Source organism: Phalacrocorax carbo, chromosome 6 (assembly GCF_963921805.1).
Source record: "Phalacrocorax carbo chromosome 6, bPhaCar2.1, whole genome shotgun sequence".
Taxonomy (NCBI): domain Eukaryota; kingdom Metazoa; phylum Chordata; class Aves; order Suliformes; family Phalacrocoracidae; genus Phalacrocorax; species Phalacrocorax carbo.
The window spans coordinates 63,679,296-63,695,618 of NC_087518.1; the positions used below are offsets into that span (position 1 = coordinate 63,679,296).

A 16,323-nucleotide genomic window follows, 5' to 3' on the forward strand; every position below is an offset into this window, starting at 1 on the left:
CCACCTTTGCTTCATTGAACACTGGTATTTAATAGACTCAGATGTCAGTCTAATATGTGCATTTGCTGCTTCTTTGTGGTACTCTACACATAATGGAATTACGCGTGCTAGCCATTTGTTCGTTTTTGTCTAGGACTGTAACTCACTATATGGCCTGCATCATTGCCAGATGCCTTAAATATTTCTGTTTACAAACCTGTACTATGCCTTTACTATGCCTAATAGGGTAACTTTGCATTTACTAAAATTAATATGAGTTGGCCTGAAACTATGACAGTACTCTGAATACACTAGCAATGAGGATATATGTTTCTTGTCACTTATATTGCATAATTCTCCCAAGTTTCTGGCATCTGTTTCTGCTCTTAATTATTCCAGTTTAAGGAAAGTATTTACATTTCAGTCTGATTGCTGTGTGAAAACAGGGTGTTCATGTGAGTAGAGATACCAGAATCTACCAGAAATTTTAAGGCTCCGTAACTGAAAGTTTTAAATTCTTCTTTAGTTTTCAGTATGATCTAAGTTTCTCTTGTTGCATAGTATATAGGCAGTTTTTATCTACTGCTTGGGTGTTTTGTATGAAAAGAAATTAAAATAATGCTTAAGAATGTAGGCAAGCTTCTTTCTGACTCAGAGAAGGAAGATGCTTCTGGATTCAGTTATTGTTGTTTGGAATATTTTTTATGATCTGGCAGAAATAACTTGTGTCATTAAGACTGCTTGTGTTTTAAGGTTGGTAGTTGTGAGTAATATTGAAAATAATGCTAGTCACTGCGTGCCTGTTAAAGGAGGTGTTTGCACGACCTTTAACAACAGAAGGGAAAAATTAACAAAAAGGGTATACGGAGTTTAAAAGGCTTGCCATGTTGCAGACCTTTAGCATTACTTAAAGCCCCAAGCACTCTATTGAACTAGGTACTCTGCAAACAGAAAGGAAAAAACTTCCTCCTGATCTACAGAGTAAGTGGAAAGTATATATAGGTAATGCTGGAGGGCACGTAGAAATGCTTCTAGACTTTTGTTTGCCTTTAACAGAATGTTGTATAAGACAAGGCTTGTAGTCTGCTATGCCAAAAAGATGTGAGTAGAGGGAGAGTCAGGAGGAATCAGCCTACATGAAAAGGGCAGAGGAAACAAACGTTCTCTTACCAGTATTTAGAACCCACCAATGCGACAAGGTCATTTGGGTTTAGGTAACTAAAGACATAAAGGAAACCACAGCAAACATTTCTGGAAACATGGTGATAAATTAAATATCTCCACTGTTACCATGTCTGTCATAATGCAGAACTGTATTAGCAATCAGACAATAAGTGTTGGACTTTGCTTTGGAGCTGTGTTCCTGTAGGGCCGAATTCAATTCCATGGTTTTATTTTTGTCTGTGGATGCGGTGAGATCCTCACTTCATTGTGAGCAAAATTTGTCTCAGAAATGCTTGCCAACTCTCTGTTGTTTTGTGGTGGGTTTTTTTTGCCCTTTTGTTTTTTTTTTTTTTAATAATCTCAAGATTTAAAAGGATCTCATTGCTAGGACCTTTTTAAAGCTTATTTAAAAATATAAATAGAATGTCATATAAAAGTATGATTTATAATTATGTGGTTAATCTTGTAGTTGGGGTTTGATGCAATATTTTCATTACTTTGTTTCATATAGTTATTAACATTTTTACTAAAATTATTTTCAGTCTTAGTTTGGACTACTTTGGGCTGTTTTGGGCATACCTGTGTTCTCTTGTCACTAGGCGGTTTCTCCTCCTGTAGTCGTATTGATGACTGCACCAATAGATTAAAATACTTGGATAAAAAGCCTTTTATTCCATTTGGGTAAGTGCAGTGCTAGAAAGAGATCGGGGAGAGAAGTGAAGAACAGAATCAGTTGGATCACTCAGGAGTTCATGACAGATAATGATAGCATTTGTGTAATTTTTCATTTAACAATTACTTTTAATTTTTTGATGGGCTGTGTCATGAGTGTCATAGCTCCTATTATTAGTATTTTTCTCTTTTATAACCTCTGTTTCTGTTGACTGTCTAGAAAGACTGCTGGTTGTATTGACATGATTAAGTCTTGGGCATTAACTGGCTAAGAAGGGAGATGAAATAGTTTCATAGATGATGGAGTCAAGTTTCCGTACCTCACTAGAGTAATTCTGTTATTCTGATTCATAAAAGGTTAGTTAGCTATGCATCAATCAGTTCTAGTAATGAATTGCCTGTCTAGCCTTAAGCTGTCAGTTACAATTTTTTAATACTCTTTCCAGCGAGGAGCTGATGGTTTCACATATAGAATATAGCTCTGTCCACATGGTTTGGATAAAGGAGAGGAAACGTCATACTCCTCCTTCTATTTGTGTGCTATAAGAGAAATTCCAGGCTTGTGGATCAGTGGGTTGGTAGGATTCCTATCTTGTTGAAAGAATATTCTGTGGGGCCCAAAGCTGATACAATACCCACCCCTTCCACCCATTTTAGGATTGTCTACAGTATTCAGTAATATGTCTTAGTTTCATATGGGCATATATTTATAAGTCAGCATGGTAGATACAGTTGGGGTGGAGGAGGAAGCATCTGAATCAAGAACATTAGATAGTGCTTTGATTTATTTGCAGCTTGTCTGATGAGTCTGATAGCGTAGGATGTGTTAGGTTGGATCTTTCCTATGATCCATAGTGATTACAAGCTCTGCAGAATCTGCTTCATCAGAGTTGCACCTAGGAGGAACATCTGAGGTAGTGGTTTATGAATCTCATCTTTCCCGTTCTGTCCTTTAGATGCAACCCATTAATGTCTGATGTGAGATGCACTTAGATTGTATGCTGGGAGTTATGCTTGTATGCTGCTTGTATTGTATGCTGCTAAGCCAGTTCTTTAAAAGAAGCCCCGTGGTTCATTCTGGGGGTATCTGCTCCATATATAAAAGCATGAGGAGAAAGAGGCAGTATTTCAGAGCAGGTATTGCTCCATGTCATCGTTGACCCTGAAGAAAACCTCAAATTCACTTCACCAGTGAAGCTGGTTTCTGTGTGCTGTCAGCTAATCGGCTGTTGAAGTTCTGCAAAAGTGAGGCAGACGGGAGTTTAAAATGAAACTTCCAAGAGTAACCACACTGGTCTTAGTACAGTGTTTCTTGTATCTGCATAATCCACTCTCATAACTAGTCACTTGTACTGTGCTTGAGGCTCCGGAAAAAACAGCTTTTTTCCAACATGGCATACAGTTATTTTAAGGTTCATTCACAGGGGAACATTTATTACTACAGAAATGCTAATGACGCTGTTCACTATGTAAATACAATATTAAACCTGCTATGGAATTTTAAGGTGGGTGGGGTTTTTGTTGTTTTTTTTTTTTTGGGTTGTGGTGTTTGTTTTTTTTTTTATTTGTTAATTCAGGTGAATTTTTAAAATATCCTGGGACAGCATTGAACACTAAAATTACGGCTTGTCTAGTTCTGAGTGCTCTTTGTTGTACTATTTGTGTTTATATGCTGTTTTATATTTTGAAGGTCTGAAGCCAAGCTAGTATCTATATTTCAGTAATATAATTGTCAGTATATTTTTGTTGTTGTTTAGTCTGTCTCTTCCTCCATAGGTTATGCAAAACTCTGTTTTGGTTTTAGATGATCCAGTTAAAACCTCTTTTCCTTTTTTTTTTTTTTTTTTTCCCCACCCATGCTATAGCCCGTTCCTGAAAGGAAATTCAGACTTAGGTCACCATTGGGAAATTTGCCTTAATCTTGAAACAACAAACCTCTGTAGCTAGTTTTTCTAAGAAAATACAATTTGTGCAATTGGTCTACCTCTATCTGTACTTTCCTCTAGTGGCTTTTGAATCTCGCAGTCAGTGATGACTTCATTTGGCAGATGCTCCTTTCCTATAGCTCTGTGAAAAATAAGAGACAGTAGAGAAGGCATTAATTGACTGTCTCCTTTAGGGAAAGGTAGAAAGAATTGAACTGTTAGATACTCTGGCAGCCCCCAAGTGACCAGTCAGCGTATGTCAGCCAGTCAGCCATGTAACTGTAGATAAGGAAAGCAATACTTTTGATCATCTAACAGACTCCAAAAAGGAAGGCATGGGTTGAGGGAAGGAGCCAATGAAGCTGCAGAAATTTACTGTTATAAGGAGATAGAGGGGGAAAATAATCTCCAACTGTATTGTTATTATTGGTTCTATATACTGCAAATAAATAACAGTATCGGCTTACTTGCTGTTTCATTTTCACTTGTGTGGAAATATGGTATTCTATCAAAAGTTAAAATGAAAAGGTCTGTCATATGTTCAGTGTGAGAAAGAACTGCAGACAGATTAAAGTGATTGCCTACCATTGTGATAAAATTCATAGTATGTAATAAAATCTTTTCTGAAATGGAAAATGGCTTAAATATGAAATTTGTCTGGAAGCTGCAGTAACTACAACAGTTGGCTTGAATTAGCAGGCTTTTGAGAAAGAAATTACATGTATTATTTTATTGCTGTCAGGGACTTGAAGTATACTGACCAGAATTGAAGATGGGGGAGTCTTGGCTTCTCACCGAGCTTTTCTTGAGAGCCTCATTCAAGTCTTAGCATATATATCAGTGATGCAGTTCAGTGAAGTTAATGGAAGGTTGAGGTGTACTTTCTTTGAATATCAGCATTTAGGCCTTGGTTCCCTTTCTGAAAACACTGATAATAATTCTATGAAAAACACTGAATAAGTGCAAGTTGTGATGGGGTTTCACTTTTTAAAGCATGGTTGTGTGGGATTCCTTTCAGTATGTAGCATTAGTATTCTACCATGATTTTTTTTATTTCATTATAAAATTTATAGAAATTAATAGATTTTATGCAATTTCAGAGAGTCAGAAGTAATTTCATAGAATGTAGTAAGGAATTCAGTCTTAAAACCTCATGCCACGCAAACCCCAAGCTTCTATAACTATATAGCTTCTTTATAAATCTGTGATTTAGTAGGAAAGAATGAAAAGTGACTTTTTGACAGTGATAAGATCATTTTTTAGATAAAGCATTGAATTGAGGCAAAGTTAGCCTTTTACTCATGGATTAATTGAAGATCCTTTAGCTGTCTGTAGACTGGGTGGATAAGCCCTAAATATGGCTCACCATTTTCTCCTAATAAGAGTTGATAAAGCACATGTTTTGTCTATTGTGGAGTATAAACTGGCTGCCACATTTGATTGCCTAACCTCTGCCTTGCTTTTGATTTTGGGGGGGTGGGGGGGTGTCATACTGCTGGGTAATTAGTAACATCAGTTTAGTTAACTTGCCACTTCTGAAGGAGGCCCAATCTTTTTTCTGTGCGCTTTTTCCGCTATTTTGAAATTACAAAATAGCTGGGACTTCCTGCATTTGATGGCCGGAATAGTAAAATTTGGCATTTTAAAGTTGTGTATACAACTTCTATTTTCTCTTCATGCTTTCCTGAAAGGCAGCTGTTTAACATAAATATGGATTTTGCATTGTTTAGAGGTGTGGAGAGAATAAATTTAAAGCAGTTGCTTTGCATTAGTACAGATTCTTTTCCCAGTGAGCACCAAGTGCTTTTTTCATACTAAATGAAGTTTTAATTAAATGCAAGTTTAGGAGAAAGCCTGCTTAACTGTTAGATATGCTGATAGAGGAGAACTTCTCCCGATTTTTGTTAATTCACTAGGCTTTCTGCTGAAGTACTGTGTCCTCTGAGACAATTTCGTGTTGATCACCAGCTCTGGAAAGGCTTGGGTACACCAAGATATTCTGAATAGTTAAGGTGCATCAGTTGAAAGACCAGGGCTTACCTTCTCTAGTGTAGTCGTCCCAAGGCCAGTATATGCCTGAGAGACACTGTCTGTGGAAGGGTCCATCAATTTCCACCTCCTGAATTCTGAATTCACCACTCTAATTAATATGCTTTAAGTTTGCTTACTGATTACATGTTGGCATGGCTGAAGGTACAACATGAGATCCTAATGAGTTATGGGTGAAGGAAGTGAGGTATGAAGACCAGACCCAGTAATTTTTGTTGCATCTGTGATCATGATGTGTTGGCCAACTCGGGTGTGTCCATATCACCCTCCCAAGACCAGGAATGTGCTGTATGGCCGGTAAGGTGGGAAGGAAGCAGGAGTAGTGGTTCGAGATGGTGGCATCAGCCAGAGGATGAGGTGAAGTATGAGGACAGAAGCATAGATCAGATAAAATGAAGTTATCAATAGTTGATGTGAAATGTGCTGCTAATAATAACAACTTATATTTAAATAAATACAGTCATTCTGATGTACTTTTAAATAGAGCTCTAGTTTTTAATGAAATTTGGCTTTTTATTTTTAAAAAAGCTTCTTAAAACAAATTATTCAGTTAATTACAATTACAGTATAAATATAAAAACAAATTACCATAGTAATTATTTCATGATCTGTGGCAGTTGCCAAAGCACACACTTTTTAGTTTGTGGCATGTAGTAATTTGCACGAGTGTATCCATCTGTGGAAGAGAACTTTCAATTCCCTTACATTTGCCGAGCAGCAGGAATGCTCGTGGGTGATTGCTGTAGACTGGGTGGCTTACAGCTATCTGCTTGTATGAGTTATCTGATTTGAGGTTCAGACAAACTTCCAGAGAGTAAATACCTGTAACAGTGTCTTCCCAGTATGTGGGTTGCAGTGCTATTGTAAACTGTATGTGTCACACTTTGTAATTGCAAAAATATACCCACACCCACTTGTTGATGCCAAATAATTCTAATGATGAGCACGGAAAGGCAAAACAGTTTTTGACGGGAAAAATGTGGATGGTCTGTTCGAGGGCTGCCGTAAAGGTAGAGTACAATAGGAAGCATGAGTCTTCACAGCTGGTACCAGATAAAACTAACAAGAGGAAAAGACATGGCCTACATCAACAATTAAAAATAGAGGGGGTTGCATATTCTTCTGGTGACAGCTTTAAATCTGAGCTCTGTTCTTGTCTTTTGACATCTCTGCAGACTCTTGATGAAATATGCATTTTTGAATTACACAACTATATGTTTACTTGCAAAGGAAGGTAATAATAGTATTGAGTAATAAATATGTCAGCTCCTCTACTAAAAATATACTTAAAAGTGGGTAAACTTTTGAATACAGAGTTTCTTTTCTGTTAATCTTTTCCTTGCCAGCCTAAACATACCTTATGTCTAAGTGCTGGCTGCTGCAATCCCTTTGAAGCAGAGTTTGGAGCTCATATGACAACGCTGCCGCATTTTGCAATGTGAAGCCAGTGTGGAAAAAAAACCCCAAACAAACCAACAACCAAAAAAAGAAACCAACCCAAAAGAAAACACCCCCCCATACCTCCTTCCCTCTTCTTTTGGGAGCAGGGAGGGAAAAGGGGAGTAGAGCTGAAACCTCTGCTGGCTTCTGTTCTCATAATGTTCTGGGTGGGATGATCTCCAGAATGGATCGTCTCCAGATGGGATTGTGTCAGTCAGTTCTGACTACTGTGGGACTTCAGCAAACTGTCAGGGTTTCAGCAGTACTGTTTATGTGTAAAGCAGTTTGTGATCTGTTTTATATTATGCCTTTCATTCTGTAGCTTTCATCCTTTAAGCATTTTGCTTGGAACTTCATGATGCCAAAGAACACTAACAAGGGTAAACTACTCGAACAGAAAGAGGGCATGTTTTTTTGTTAAACCTTCTTTGCTTTCTTGCTTGCCTACTGGAATTGCCATTCCTGTATGTAGAAGGTTTTGGTGTTGGCTTTAAGTTCTTGATTGATGCTTCCTGCTTGGTAGCAGTAGTGTTATGCTTCTACATCAGCTGCAGATGGTTATGAGTTACTGACTATGAGACTTCAAGCCAAGCATCTTGTGTTCCCTTTGCAGAAACACAGCTGAGTGGAGCTTAAAGGGCCACAGATGAAACAACTTGAACACATTTCTGAAGGTTTAAGAAGTGTCTGACAGTGACCTCCTTACCTTAGTAATAAAGAAGAGTTTTCAACAGGAGCTTAGGATATCTTTACTCCAACTTATTAGCATACTAACTGGAATGGTGTTCTGACAACAGTTCTCCGTAGTAAAGTACTTGCTCTGCTACAGAACAGTGTTTTTTTCTCTACTGATAATGCAACTCAATGGAGGAAAGTAATGTCTTGATAAGCATGCGTGAAGACCGTTCCTTTCATGTGCGATACAGGTAAGACTGTATTAATTTTAGTATGGGTGAATAAGTGCTCTTAACAACAGAAACCTAACTATTTGGTGTAACTTATTTAGTTATCTCTGTTACTAGTGTTACTGAAACTGAAAGCTAAAATAATTGGGCTTTTATTGCTTTTCTCAATTTTTGAACTATGAAAATTCGCTTTTGTTCCATAGTAGGTTATATTAATATAATTACACGATTGTATAGTATTGGAACTGTGTGCATTTGCAGAACAGTACATGATTGTCGGTATTTATTTGTATTTGTGATAGAATCATATGAAGTATAATCCCTGCGTGGTAATACCTGCTCTCTCTTCTTTTAGCTTTTGGACTGCATGTGTAAATTGTTGAGTTTTGTCTGCTAAAGTTCTCCGTGCTTGTCCCATTATTGCTTCTACAAATGATGAATTTTGATGTGTGCTAGCATCTAGAGCAGTATTTTCCCTGCATAAAATGAAGATATTTGATTGATAGATTAAAAACTGCTTTGATACCTTGGCCTAAAAAAAGTACCGTAGTTAAAAGTCAAGAGGGTTTGTGATTTCCCTTCTGAGAGCTTTTACAATTTTTCTTCTTGAAGCCCTTTTGCAGATGTGGGACAACATGCTAGCATTGCAGACTCCCTCTAATGAACCTGAACAACAGAAGCATTGTGTAGTGCATGGTATTTGAATGGCAGGTGTTTGGAAGGGTAAATCTTGCAGCTCATTCATTAGGAAGGGACACTGGAACACTGGAATGACTGTTTTAAGAAAACAAATTAAAAGCATGATTCTTCTTGCGTGCTTCCTGTACCCTCTCCCCTGTTCATCCTTGCTTTGGAGGCCTTTTCCTTGCTAGCTAACAGGAACAAAGCGCTACCCCTGTTTGTAAGACAGCACATGCTATGCCTTAAAATTAACTCTGAAAATGTTCTGACAGTGTTAGATAGCTGTCAGATTGGTCCGCACTTTCATTTCACAGAAGTACAGTGTTTGTTCTGGTAGCAGTGCAGTCAGCAAGAAGAGCTTTTTCACGGTCAGTAGGGAGAAAAATAGCAAACTGTAATTTATGCTCTGTTCTGCTAATTTTGCTGAAATCTTTATATGGTGGCTTTGACAGCAGGAATCCATAAGAGTGTGAGCATGATATTTCTTCTGTGCTAAGTGTTTCTTGAATGTATCTACCTCCCGGCATTCCTGTAACTTGTTTACCCACAGTGCCCCTGATGCTCTTGGTCCGCCCCAGACAACTATAGAAGATCCTTGCTCGCGCTTTAAAAGCAGGAGCTCTTCAGGGTACTATTACAGATTAAATGGATGAAGAAAATGGCATGGCCAATTGTCTGGTTTAAATTTAAATTGACAAGCCAAAAATAACTTTAGAAAAATTGGCAACCACAGTCAGGGCAAAATGTCTTACTACTTTATGCTGTATTTCAGTACAGGCTTGAATGATCCTGATTAACAACAGAAATATTAATGCCCTTATTGAACCTTTCTGTAAGGACTGTAGTCTGATGAATGTTTGAAAACACCAAGATGTAGTCCTACTTCAAATTAATTCAGTATATTGAACAGAAAATTTATGATGATTTAATAGCTATAATTTGGGAAGATTTTATTTGGTTGTCGTTTAATTTAATGAAGGAAATAATAGGCCATAAATTACTGGGGAGGGGGAAGGGTGTTATTTATTGGTATTTAAAATTTTTTTACCTATAAGCATTATCCCAGCCTTGTTTGGCTCTCAGACTGCTTTCTCCTTCCCATTGGTATTCCAATAGAACTGACTTTAAAAAGAAGCTGGTGGCCCACTCCTAAAGAAAGGCTTTATTACGGGTCTGTTTCTTACTGTGCAAGCTGTTTCTTTCTCCCCGCTGCAGCTGACCAGTATCACTTTAGCAGCTCTAAAAATGCTGACATTCATTGAAGGAAACTACTTTTTAATATGCTGTTTAGTGACTGAAAATAAAATGTGGATGTTAATAAATGGGACTAATGAGTGATCTATCAAGTAAATATTTGTAGAATTCACTTGTCTTGGCCTGCTAAATTCATACACCGAGAATTTATAACTGCTTTTATCTTGACTGGAGCAACAGGACCCAAAATTGAGGTGTGTGGTTCCTTCACGTATGTGTGTGTGTTGTTTTGTTTTGAGGTTTGCCATCAAACTTAGTTTGACTAAACACGGTGTTCCAGCAGAGGTGGTGGTGTTTGGAGTGGTCAGTAGGTATGTTTCTGCATTATGTGTAGAAACCAAGAATACAGGCAGGAGTCAGGAATAGTATGTGATCTTTATTATAGGATGCTCTGGCGTTAGTAATTTTATGCATCTGATTTGAAGACACATAATAGGGTTTTTTTTTATTTGTGTCTAGGTACATTGTGTAGTGACATGTTTCATGGCAAATTGCATGGCAGCCCTGTTCCCCCTCAGTGGCAAAAAAATCCTCGTAGTGGGAATTGAATGGAGTAAATCTAAATTAATTGTGTTTAAAGATTGTAGTAATCCGTGAGTCTTCTTGCCACCCTCTATTGCCTTATTTCTTACTAGTTTTCTGTTCTGTATTGTAATATGAGAACAGCTGAAGGAAGGGAGGCTATAAAATGGGAGAAAAAACCAGGGAGGCTAGGGTGGATATGCATAGGGTTTATATTCTTATTAAGTATAAAGGTTCAAAAGAGATCATGAAGGTCAGAGAAGAACAAGGGGGAAGACAAGGGAGTCAGAAGGATAGAAAAGGACGAGGTAGTTTTACAAATGAGAAATTATTCAGGAGATGCCAACCTTTCAGAGAACAGGTCCAGGCAACTTTAAACAGAATAACAAAACTAAGCCCTGTATGAGTATTTCCACAGCAATATCTGGAAGAACATTATCCTGTTTAGCAGGAACAGAATTTCATTATAAGTACACATATGAATGGTCCTTGTTCTCTTCTTGTCTCTGTGGATTCAATGTGTCTCTTGTTTAGTCGTCAAGTGTTGAATAAATAAGTGATTCAATTCAGCCCTGGGAACAGAGAAAGTAATTTCCTATTCTCCTAAATCATTGATAACCTAGCCCTGTGTAGTCTGCCAACATGCTATTTAACCATTAGTAGTGACAGTTAAAACATTCCTAAGAGGTGATGGGTTTTTGACTGGACAACACCTATGTAAATCTTAAAAACCTATTTTTTTAAAGTTGTGTTTATTTTCATAACAGTCCTTTAAGTAATGGCAGGGGGGAGACACAGCACCAAACCAAAACCAAACTTCATCTGAGTCCAGTCTTGGTACTTGATAGATAAGCCTAGCAAACTTTTAAAATAACTAATGATTCTATAGCTCTTACGTAAATGTGAATAAAATATTAATATTGGGTACAGGCAGCTGTGGAAATAAATATTTCATTTCTGTTCTTTTGTTTTATAGCTTATTTAGACTTTTAAGTTGTAGAGGGTCATTAAAAATGGATCAAAATGGAATTATAGCTTTAATTTGCTGTACAGATTCTGGAAACCTGTTAACACAAACTTTCTAGAGTTGCACTCAAGAGTAGTGTTAAATTTTGGGTTCTGTTTTACTCAAACAATTACTAATTCTCATTCTCATTTACTTCCTGTAATTTGGGTTGAATTGAAACACTAATAACAGCCTCATATAAGCCTTAGCTTCATAGTTACTTATGTTTTGTATGAAAATATCAAATCTTTTGTTTTTATAAGTTACATGAAGTCTAGGGTTGCAAAGTCAAAAGATTGTTTTTTGTTCCTCGATGAAATGGTAATGCTGCCTTGGCATCTGGCCATCTTTTTTGTATAGTGTGAAATGAATTGAATGCAGTATATCAGGAAAATTACTGGTCCATATAATTCTCTGATATTGTCTCTGTACCTTTTTAAACTGTGCCTTCATATATTAGGTGGCTGATTTGTCACAGTTGCAAGTCAAAACATGATTTTTTTTTTTTTAACAGGATAAATTAACTTACAAAACTGGAGTGCGGTACAGTATTTTAACTATTATTACATCACATACATGTCTTGCTGAAAGCTCTGCCCTTTTTAGCCATTAAAACAAAAAATCTAAAGAAATCAATGTGATTGTGTAATGGTCTAAATCTTTGCACTAAAGAGCACCATATTTTCTAGCCGTCACTTTAATTGGACATGTCAGTTAACATGAGGTGCCCGGAGAGAACCTCTTTGGATAGGATTAAGATTACCCAATGAAGTGTGTTAAGTCTTAAACCTTCAGTTGCTGATGGTGTAATCATTTCTGCCTGTACTTCACTGTACTTAATAATTTCTGCCTTTTTTCTGTCTTACATTCAACACATGCACAATGTAATAAAAACCCGGTTGTGCGTTCTAGTGAATAGGAATGCTTTAACTTCTCTGAGAAGAGTTTGCAAACCTAAAAATACTGCATGTGTTATGGATATCCAACCTGAGAAGCTGGGCCTGGGAAGGACTTCATGCCTGAGTTATCATTTGCTGTCCGCATCTTTACCAACAACCAAGCATACAGTATTTTTAATTGCAAAAGTTAAATATGTCTGTTATCTCGTTGTGCTTAAGTTGTGGAATGTCGAAGACCAGCAGGTATGGTACTATTTTGTGTTGGTAGTTTATTTTACTTATGATCCAAATTATTCTAGTTCTCTTGAAAGTCATTGGATTTTTCAAAAATATTTCGTTCTTGCTCAGATTTGAGTAGAAGGTTGTAAAACCTCTTTTTTCCCAGTTTAGAAAAGTTAAGAAATGTAAACATTGCAGGTACATTAAATACTTCATCGTGATGTCTTCTCAAAACAGCTGTCTTCTGGTGTTGCCATTAAAATAACTTTTGGAACAGTGAACAGTTGATTGTTGCTATTACTGATCTGTGCATATGAAGGGAAATGGTTTTAGGAATAGAATTCTAAAAGGTTTTTTCTTACAACCAGGTAAATATCAAATTATGACATAATGAGGATATATTTGACTACATAAAATGCTCTGTTTTGGAGTGCCAGCCCTTATACTTAGTGTGTAATCCATCTTGAAGAAAAATTCAAAATAATATACACATTGCCACATTCTGGCAATATTAGCACACACTTTTTAAACACAGAATGTCTCTTACGGAGTTTTCTATTTGAAATATTTTTCAAAAGTAGAATGATGGTGTTTTGTGAGCTTTTTAAAGTGCATGTATCTTGAAAAAACTAGAGAACCATATTGCTTCGAGATCAAGACCCTGAAGTCTTCCTTCTAATCCTCCTTTCCCCTACCTCCCTTGCATCTTGGAACTGGAAAGTAGGACATGTTTGTATATGATCAGTAACACATACTGAAATGTTACCTTTTGTACACCTGAATTCACAGCAGCAAAAATACATGTGAATGTGTTTTGGCAGCTGCAGTTCTCTAACGGTTTCTTTGTTCATTGCTCAGAATGTCATCTTCTGCAAATTCTGCTACATATTAATTCACTGAGTAGCTTTATTGCTTGCAGTATACTACACAATTATTTGCTCATAATAAAAAATATTCCAGTAGCTTCTGGAACAGTGGCATCTCAGTTAAGTAACGTGAACTGACATATTTTGTTGTTAATTCAGTATAGATCTTTTGTCTTTACTCTCTGAGAATTTTCATAGCGGTGCCACTACTGGAAATGGTGAAGTGCCAAGGAGTATTGAATTACATAGGAAACAACTTTGGGAAAAGTAGTCGTGGTCTTTGATACACAGGAATATTTGATTTTTAGTATTTTCTGTAAGACATTTTGCAGGTAACTATGGTATCAACCTAAAAATAAGTGTTTATGTTTGTCAAAATTGGTATTTGCCAAGAATAGCTTGATTTTCTTTTAGGTCACTTTTCTGATATTATCTAGATGGTGAAAACTCTATATTTTTGAATCCTACAGGTGCTCCATATGGACAAAGTAGTGTTTGGATTTCTTCCCTGGGACATAAAAAGAACAAAAGGGGAAAAAAAAAAAAAGTTTAAGCTGTTTGCTCTAATGTTTCATTTGCTCATCACTGTTCAAGTTCCCATTTCCATTTCAGCATTAGTCCCTGTAATTTTATAGTACCATGTTCATTGCTTGTACTATGGTGCTGACCCCCTGCCCTAAACAAATAGGGACCCTCTGAGTAAAATAACCCATTCAGAACTCAGGTTATGGGACAAAGTACTATGTTTAGAGTGACCGTTTATGTTTTTACTTAAATTGTACAGGATGGAGGCTTCCTGCCTAGAGCTGGCTTTGGAAGGAGAGCGCCTGTGTAAAGCAGGAGATTGCCGAGCTGGTGTATCTTTCTTTGAAGCAGCTGTTCAGGTTGGAACTGAAGATTTAAAAACACTCAGTGCTATTTACAGCCAGTTAGGCAATGCCTATTTCTACCTGCATGAATATGCAAAGGCCTTGGAATACCATCACCATGATTTAACTCTTGCAAGGTAACGTTGTAACTTTCTTTAACCATGTTCTCCATTTCATCCCATTCTTGTAGAGATGAGCAGTTGGCTATTCATTTTCCTGCCAACCCCTGCTATTAATACCGGCTAATGAGCGAATGTGGTGATGGCAGAGGGGTCTGGCAGCTAACTTGATTGCTTTTTAACCTGGAAGCTAATACTCAGTCTAGCACTGTAATCCTAGTACTGAGTGAGGCCTCACCAGGTTTGTGAATAATTAACTGGCTTCTTTAAATCCACCCTTTCTTTACCCTTTCCAGTTTCTAAAGCTCAGTCTTTCTGGTGCTCCAGAATGTTAAGCTGGCTCTCTTGTTAACTAGACGGAACTCATTCATGTTTCTCTGAGTAATACCTATGCTATTGTGAAATATAAAACCCCTGTGCATTCCATACACTATTTATGCATCTGACTTTTAATTATTTGGTATAGATCCAATAAAAGACACAGACACCTAAAGTACTTAACCTCAGTTTAGGCACAAATCTATTCTTCCCCCCGCCTCAACCTGGTCAAGCACTGTAGCCTTGTGGTAATGTGTTCCATTGTGTTATTTGTAGATTATCGCAGTCTGAGTGGTTCAGTGGCAGTCTTCTACCTTAGTCTCATTTAGAATCTAGAAATGTAACATTACCTCTGAGCTTTCTGGGAGGTCGCTATGTCTTGTAAATAACATAAGACGATGATAGTCAAGTAAAATACAGAAACAGTTGAACCTCTCTCTCTAATGCTGGGACTGTCTTTCTACATAATTGTTAAGAATTTTCTCTTTATTCTCTTCCTAAAAGAAGTGAGGGGTTTTGGGGTTTTGGGTTTTGTTGTTGTTGTTGGTTTTTGTTTGGTTGTTTTTTTTATGTTAAGTAGGTGATCAATACCATGAATACTAGCTGTTGCACAAACAGCACCAACAAAATTAAATGTCTGCAACCACAGATTGAACAATATTTATGAGAGTGCATTTTAGATATGAATTGAACTGAACACATATTTACATGATTGTAATATTTTTTCATAAATTCTTTTGATTGTCTACATTGATCATCTGCTTGGTTTCAAATTATACGCTATTTACTGGGTCCTTTATTTCTACAATTCTAGGACAATTGGAGATCTACTGGGAGAAGCTAAAGCTAGTGGGAATCTGGGCAACACCTTAAAGGTACTTGGGAATTTTGAAGAAGCTATTGTTTGTTGTCAGAGGCATCTGGATATTTCCAGAGAGCTTAATGATAAGGTAAGAATTGCTTAGGAATCTGGAAATAAACTGCTAATACATATTACTGAGCTCTGTTTTATTGGTAATGAGTGTGTCACTTTCAGTGGGAGCTAAATACTGAATGTTCAGGTATTTCTTCTGGACAGTAAGAATCTGATAGTTGTAAGATAATTGTTTGTGTCTGGAAGACTATAGATCCAGATTAATTTAATCCAGTTTTGTGGGTTTTGTTGGTTTGTGTTTTAAATTTAATTTTTAATGATAATTGGCCTCAAGTATTATTATGTATCTTGCACCTTAAAAGGAAGTAGTCTGCAAAACAATTTGCTTGAGGGATGTGACTGGGTGGGAGTAGGGTGGGTGATGAGAACATATTCAAAACGGGCAAAGCATGTGTTGACAACTAGTTAATCTTTTTTCCCCCATCTGTGGATTGTACTATAGTTGTTGTGATACAAGACTTTGAGGCATAAGATTTTAATGCCTTATTTTACTTTTGGTTTA

General features: G+C 36.9%; 1 protein-coding gene across 2 annotated transcripts in view; it reads left to right on the plus strand.

The window, feature by feature from the left end:
* The window catches only part of GPSM2 (G protein signaling modulator 2), a 31,457-nt gene that overhangs the window by 4,915 nt on the left and 10,219 nt on the right, over window positions 1–16,323 (plus strand). Inside the window, exons 2-4 of one of the 2 annotated variants that reach the window (XM_064455649.1) lie at window positions 7,843–8,155; window positions 14,366–14,587; window positions 15,702–15,837. In XM_064455649.1, the coding sequence (XP_064311719.1) occupies window positions 8,094–8,155; window positions 14,366–14,587; window positions 15,702–15,837 (420 nt within the window). In that variant the 5' untranslated portion in view covers window positions 7,843–8,093. The remainder of the gene's footprint in view (window positions 1–7,842; window positions 8,156–14,365; window positions 14,588–15,701; window positions 15,838–16,323) is intronic. The other variant, XM_064455650.1, reaches the window with a different exon arrangement.